The sequence below is a fragment of the Petaurus breviceps genome, unplaced genomic scaffold, assembly GCF_028583685.1.
Source record: "Petaurus breviceps papuanus isolate PSGF00001 unplaced genomic scaffold, PetGlider_PUasm1.0 182, whole genome shotgun sequence".
NCBI classification, from domain to species: Eukaryota; Metazoa; Chordata; class Mammalia; order Diprotodontia; family Petauridae; genus Petaurus; species Petaurus breviceps.
The window spans coordinates 6871606-6878928 of NW_027185786.1; the positions used below are offsets into that span (position 1 = coordinate 6871606).

At 39.6% G+C, this 7323-nt stretch overlaps 1 protein-coding gene across 1 annotated transcript; it reads right to left on the bottom strand.

Moving 5' to 3' along the window:
* Window positions 1-4818: 4818 nt before the first annotated feature.
* On the bottom strand, window positions 4819-7239 carry LOC138160882 (thiopurine S-methyltransferase-like). The gene is given in 2 exon segments (XM_069087721.1): window positions 4819-6507; window positions 6881-7239. A coding segment is annotated over 1 exon segment (738 nt). The 5' UTR covers window positions 5885-6507; window positions 6881-7239; the 3' UTR covers window positions 4819-5146.
* Between the last annotated feature and the right edge of the window lie 84 nt (window positions 7240-7323).

Genomic DNA, 7323 nt, shown 5'->3' on the forward strand with positions numbered 1-7323 from the left:
GTAACAGTCCTTCAAAAATTTGAAGACAGTTCCTGTGTCCTTCTACAAACTCTTCTCTACTTTTTTCCATGTGTTGAAAAGCAGTAGTTGATACAACGGAAAATAGGGCATGAGTCTCAGTTTCCTCACCTGCAAAGTGGGTATAACATCACCTACTTCACAGGGTTGTTGGGGGACTGAAATGAGGAGAAAAAAGGGTATGTGAAGTGTTTGCAAATCTTTAAGCACCATGTAAATATCAGCCATAATAACTAATATTATTACATTCCACCAGGATTAAAGGAAGATGAAAATTCAGAGGAGTTTTGAGGTGGATAATAGAGGAGATGAAGCTGGTGACAGATGGCTTTAATCTTCTTGGTAAAAGAGGAGGTCAGCTCATCTGCTGAGAGGAGTGAGGTGTGAGGGATTTTGAGAAGAGAGAAGAGGTCTGAAACATCTGCTAAGGGAATGAAGCTTGGTGGGGAGTTAATCAGCCAAGATCTGTGCGCAATGAAGGGGCCCAGCTGCACTAAGAGAGCATTAATAAATAGTAGTCCCAGACTGCCAGTTCCTGTGACTTCCTCCATCAATGTTCAGGAGCTCTGGAGTAGGGTTAGAGAAGAGGGATGCTGGGGGTCATCCAGGGTTCAGGGTTGGCAGCATAAGCTAGCATCTCCAAAATACCTTGTATTTAATCACCTCATGTGTGTTATCTATAGATATGCATGTATTTATGAATTTCACAGTCTGTATATATTTTGTATGTATGTATGTATATTTTATATGAGATTATTTTGTTCTTTATGCTTGAATCCTTGGCACCTAAGGCAATGCCTGACTACTATGGTGGGCACTTAATAAATATCTTTTGGTTGATTGGAACAAGGAATTTGAGGACAGAGAACACATTACTGTATTAGTTTAATTGGTTAACTATAGGATAGATGGATAGGGTAACATAGGATAGGATGATGTATCATCTGGTGAGGTTTTATAGGCATATTAAAAAGAGTATGTGAGAAGAAGAAATGTAGGAGAAAGGGGAATGTGTTAATGAGAAAGAGTTTTGAAGGGTATAGGAACTTAGGCACAGAAGATGGAAAGGCTTGATCTGGATGGAGTTGAGAGAATGGGGAGCAGGAGACAGGAAAGGGTTGTTTTGTTTTGTTTTAAATTTGGGCAGATGGCTCTGAATTAGAGGGATGAAAGGAGCCTAAGGTCAGAATTTATAGTCACAGGAAAATGCATGTCGATTGGGTCCCCTGGTGGGACGTAACTTTTGACCTGTGTAAAGAATTTAGAATCATAAGCTGTTGTAGTTGGAACAAGTTCTCCCACCCCAACTTTAAATGGGGAGACTGAGGCCCAGAAACTTGCCATGAGTCACAATCTAGTTAGAAGCTGGGTCGAGGTATGAATTTAGGTCTCTGAGTCTAGTGCTCCTTAACTGTGTGCCAGCCCCTTTAAAAATGAGGTTTCATTTTCATGTTATTTTGTGAATTGTACTTTGCTTTGTTGTGTTTTTATTTTGAAAGTTTTGTTCTTTTGTTTTAACATCAGTTATTTTTTTTAATATGCCCCTGTCCCTCTCCTTCTCTGAACCTTCTTTGCAACAAAGGGTAAATAAAAGTTATACAAAACCATCCAGCATATTGACCCACATAACAGTGTAATCAGCATCCCACACCCATAGTCCTTTACTTCGACAACAAAATCAAAGCATTGGATGACTGCTACTTGGGGATATGTACAAGGGAATTATTCATTAATACAGAGTTGGACTTAGATAATTTCTAAGATTTCATGATTTTCCAGTTTCACTTTCTTATTTAAATATGTTAATCTGTCATATCAGCTGCATTAGTATCTCTGTTATTTGTCCTTTGTTTTTGAAGAGGATCAATGACATCAGAGGGTGATGGTGTGTGTGTGAATTGGATTTAAGTTAGAGCACACAAAGTCATCAGCCTCATTCTCTCTTCCAGAGTCATCAAAGTCCAATGGCAGGACAAAAGTCAAGTTGGGGATGGAGTGGATGACTTTGATGTCTTCTGTGTGTGACCGAGCTCTAAACACTTCCCAGTGCCTGCTTCATCCACCTTCATGGCCATTGAAACAAATTGTTCTCATCAGACCATTCCACCAAGGGAACTCTTCACATAGCCATTGGGGCAGACAGCATTGCTATGAAGCATTGATGGAGCTCCTACAACCCACTTGTTAGAACTTGGGGAACACAGGAATTCAGTTCATTCTAAGAAAGCTTGACTTTAATATTTCTGAAAAAGTCTTATTCATATTGACTATTTTTACATCATTGTCCTTTCCTGATATTATTCTCTACCCACACTGAACGAACCTTTCCTTTTGATAAAGAAGCACAATTGATCTATTATCAAGAGACACAACTACCACTTCTAACAGAGGGAAAAGGACATGCAACATTCTGTCCCCATAGACCCCTCCTTGACAGTAAAAAGAGGGAGGTGTGTTTCCTATTTCCACTTTGGAGCTCAGATTGCTTATTATAATTATGCTGCATTCAACTTTAGTGGTCTTTTCCTTGGCATTTTTTTTGAGTCATTGTGTATATCGTTTTCTGGGTTCTGATTACTTGACTGTATCAATTCCTACAAGTTTTCTCTTTCTCTGAATTCAAGAGCTTACCTTTTTTGTTTGTTGTGGGCGGGAAGAGCAGATGTGTGCTTTCTTGCCAAGGGGAAATTCCAGTGAAGGACTTTCTGTCAATGTAGATCAACCCCTTTTCTGCCACTTAGAGTTTTAAAGAGTTCTTTGAGGGCACTCAGGGGTTAAGTTAAGGCTCGGTGTCACAATGCCAAAAATCCTGCCTTTCAAATGAGATCGTTCCTGTTCTATGATACTTTAACCTCTTCCCGAGAAAAAGAAAGGCCTTTTTTTTTTTTTTGGTTTGGTTTTTTAACATAGCTCCTAATAATGATTATCGCCATGAAATGAAATTTGCTTTGAAGATTATTATACATGGTGTTTCAAAAGTCTCAGTGCAGTTTTTAGCTTTCAAAACTTCATAAGTATGTTACAAAAAATAAAATATTTGAAAGGTTAATTATTTAAAGCTTTAAAATATTTGTTTTCAGGCAGCTAGGTGGCACAGTAAATACAGCACTAGCGCTGGAATCAGGAGGTCCTGAGTTCAAATCCGACCTCAGACACTTAACATTTACTAGTCATGTGACCTTAGGCAAGTCACTTAACCCCAATTGCCTTGCCTTTTCCCCTCCAAAAAGAAAAAAAAGTAAAATATTTGTTTTTATTTAAATTCAGCATCACCACTGTCTCGTACTACATACATCAACCTACTAAATTTTCACTCCTCAGTGACTGAAAGGATTACATGTATAATACTAGTTTTAAGATCATCCAAAGAATGAGGTTTTGATGCGTATGTGACAATTTTGAAGTGACTCCACAAAAAAGTCTATTAGAGATGGATCAGGTGATTGAATTAGCCAAGCAAGGCCTCTTTTGATCCACCAGAAACTGTTAAACTTGAATTATTATTCAAAATTCACAAAACTAAACAAGTATTAAAGAATTTTAAGTAAACTTGCAAATAATGTTGTGTAAGTTTGTAATTACTGTAAGTCTTAAATTATTAAAGCTTAAAACTGCACTGAGACTTTTGGGACACCCTATATGATGACATTTGAAAAGAATTTAGTAGTTGATTTTACTCAGTTCCTCAGAAATCAGTGTAGCGAATGAAGAGAACAATGCAATAAATTACTTTTACTATTAAAATCAGAGTCCACAAAAAGCAGGAGTAAAACCAAAATGGGCACTTTTCCAATTTTTCACTTCGTTTGTAGGAAATTCTATATATGCATGTAGTATAGGATTAGTGATATGACTGTTACCTGCCATCCCTGATAATCTGACTGATTCAACTACCTTCAATGAATTAAGAAATGTTATTTTCTTTTTATATAGTGTACTTTTTTTTTTTTTTAAAGCAATCGGGGTTAAGTAACTTGCTCAAGGTTACACGGCCAGTTGTTTCTGGGTGGGTGCTAAGTGTCGGAGCCCTTGATTCGATCTCCAGGTCATCCCAACACTGCAGCCGGTGCTCTTACTCCCTGTGCTACCTGGCCACCCCTGAAATGTTATTTTCTAACATGGTTCTTCTTTTGTTTCTTATTCCTTACACTGGTAATTTTAGACTTCAAGGCTGTTAAGACCTTCCTTCGTTCTAAGTGAAATCACTGTATCTTTAAAAGAATTAACTCTTTACTTCTCATCTGGTTTTCCTTTTTAATACATTATACATTACTGTGTATTTATTTGAGCCCTTACAGACGGTTCAAATATACACACAACTTGAATGTATCCACACATTCTTACAAAAATTACCCAATGTTAGGTAATCACTGGGTTATAATTTCTATATTTTGAGTCACATTATATTGAAATACAGGAATTATATTCATCAACAAGAAATAAGGATTGATCATTTTCCATACTGATGACAAAGCTGGATTTTTAAGGTTAAAATTGGGGTGCTGGTGGAAAGTACATAGATGTGTCTGGAAAAACATTGTTTTCATTGTGTGCCCAGGTCACTTATGGAACTGATATATTCAGTCAGTCTTGAGATGAAGGTGTTTTAATGTACAACTGGCTGGTTACAGCGTAATATAAATATAGCTGACTAATTGGCCTGTTTTTTTTTAAAAGCCTTTCTAAAGCATTGATTATTTAAAAATGTATAGGCAATAAAGATATCAAATGTGTTAAAATACAAAACTGCTTGAACTAGATTTTGTGGGGTCATGAATTGATGCAGAAAAGTAGCATAAGTAATTTAAAAAGAATTTTATTTACTTTTAGTTTATAACATTCAATTCCACAATAAGTAATTTTTTATTTCCAATTTTGCTCAAATTAAAATATTTAATTTTAACATTAGAATCATCATAAGCATAATAAAATAGTAGCCCCTTATAAATTTCTTGATATTACATGCATATTCAAATAGATCCAAGTGGTATGTGATGATAGTTAAAAAATAAAAACAGCTTTCAAAGATGACATTGTCATATCATAAAGTCATTTTTAGTAGGTGAAGGAGGTAAAAATACATCTAAGATTTCAGATGTTACCAAATCTTATGCACTTTAATTTTCATTTATTTTTCTGTAAAGAGATATAAAGTCTCGATAATGTAATCAATTCCCCATTTTTTATGTCTTTCTTCTAAAGCATTAACTTTCTCAAGACATTGAATATTACATGTTGAGCCAAACAAACTTTTAACTTCACTGTCAGGAACATAAAATGGTGGACCTGAATATTTAGTTGGATCATATGAAAGAGTAGCCAGGAGATAGCAAAAGCCTTTTCCCATTAGAGACAACATTAACTTGGCATAGCATTCTCGGTCTGCTGGATTAATGGCAACTAAGGATCCTCTATCCCAAATCCTGTCGAATTTGCCAACATCGGCTTTGGGAAGGTCAAAAATACTGCAACAGTATAAAGTGACATTTCCTGATGAGCTCTTAAATACTTTGGCACCTCAAATTCTTGCAACTGATTCTTCTGAGTAAGACAGATTCTGTTCAGTAAAAAATTCCCGTATGGCCAGTTCACTGATTTCTACTCCAACTACACTATGACCCAGGTCAGCAAACCATTTCATTTCAACTGCTTTCCCGCAAAGAGGGAAAAATACCCTGAGTCCATTTCTGCCATTTAGAAATGTATTCATATGTTTCCTTAATAACTTATTTCCATGTTCTTGATGAAATCCGATATTGTGCGCCTCCCATTTTTGTTGCCAGTATTCAAGAGTTACTGCCTTGTTTTGCTGTTCCCCAAGACCAGAACGATCTTTGTCTCCTGCTTCAGCTGTTGAACCATCCATGATTTCTGGGCAGGTACCTTCCACAAATCAGGAATTTCACATGTAGTTTCACAGGCTCAAACTCGTTCCTGCTACACAGATACAAGCTAACTAAGGTATTCTTTCAAGCTCAGGACACAATCCTCTTTAGCTGGATCAGGGGTTCTTAACTTTTTTGTATCAAAGACCCTTTTGGCAGTCTGGCAAAGTCTGAACTTCTTTGCAGAATCATGGTTTTAAATGCATAAAATATAGAATGACAAATGAAACCAATTATATTGAAATAGTTACATGCAAAAAACTATCTCACAAACGTGTATAGTATATATTATTAATTATTACAATAATAACGCTATTATTGTTATATCCCTGGGCTACATGATTTTATGTGACTTAATCTGGTGACAGATGCCTGTGAGGAACTCCAGTAGCTTCCTTCTATCTTCTACCTGCCTTCCCTCTGCGGATCGTCTTCACTTTTGTTCTCTCGGAATCTTGTCTGTATGTTGTGCCCCCTTAGACGGAAGCTCCCCGATGCCAGCTGCCTGTCCGCTGTGGCTGTTCTTGCACAATATGAACAGTTTTCTAGAATGGCTGCACCAACCAACCAACGGCCCTCCGCAGTCACGACGAGTTGGACGCCCCTGAAACAACAGCAGCAAAAACCCGACTTAGACCTTGACCAAGGGGAAGAAAGCCCTGCTTTTTAGAACAAAACTAAACTTAAAGGAGGTGGGGGGGGGTGCGGCTGGAGTTAGGGGAAATGTCCAGAGGGCGAACCAGGCAAATGAGCGCGGCCCAGGTGGGCACGAGAGTAAGAGGATGGAGCCGGCACCGGAATGCTGGGATGGGGGTGGGGGTGGGGGTGGGGGGTGGGGGGCTCTTTGGTAATTAAAGTTACCGAGCGCTCCGACCGAGAACGAGGGAGAGGGGGAGGGGGGGAGAGGGGCCGGAAGAGGGGGCCAACCCCAGAGTCTGAGACGGGACAGCAGCAGGCACGCGGAGGGGGATCAGAACCTGGAGATCCCCGAGGGACGGAGGGCGGAGCTCTTTCCATGCTGGGTGACCCTAGACAAATCAGTTCACCTCACTGGGCCTCAGTTTCCTCTTCTACGAAATGGGCAGGTTCGACTCGTGACCTTTAGGGTCCTGACAGGCTTAGATCTTTGACCCTAGAAGAAAGGGCGGGGGGTCCGTGCTCCTTTAACCGGCGTCCGCCCCACCCAGCTCTTGGGGTCCCCACCCCAGTGACTCAGGCGGCGTGACCCCGTCACATCACTTTGCGCCCCTCCCTCCTAAAGTGAAGTGGCTTCCGCCGCGGGAAGTAGTCCCCGGTCGGAGGCTGGAGTCGACCCGGAAGCAGCCCCGAGTCTTTGGGAGCCGGTAGGTCGCGGAAAGCCGCCGGGGTGCAGCCTATCTACGGAAGGGGGCGTGACCCATCTCTGATAGCCTATCCCCGG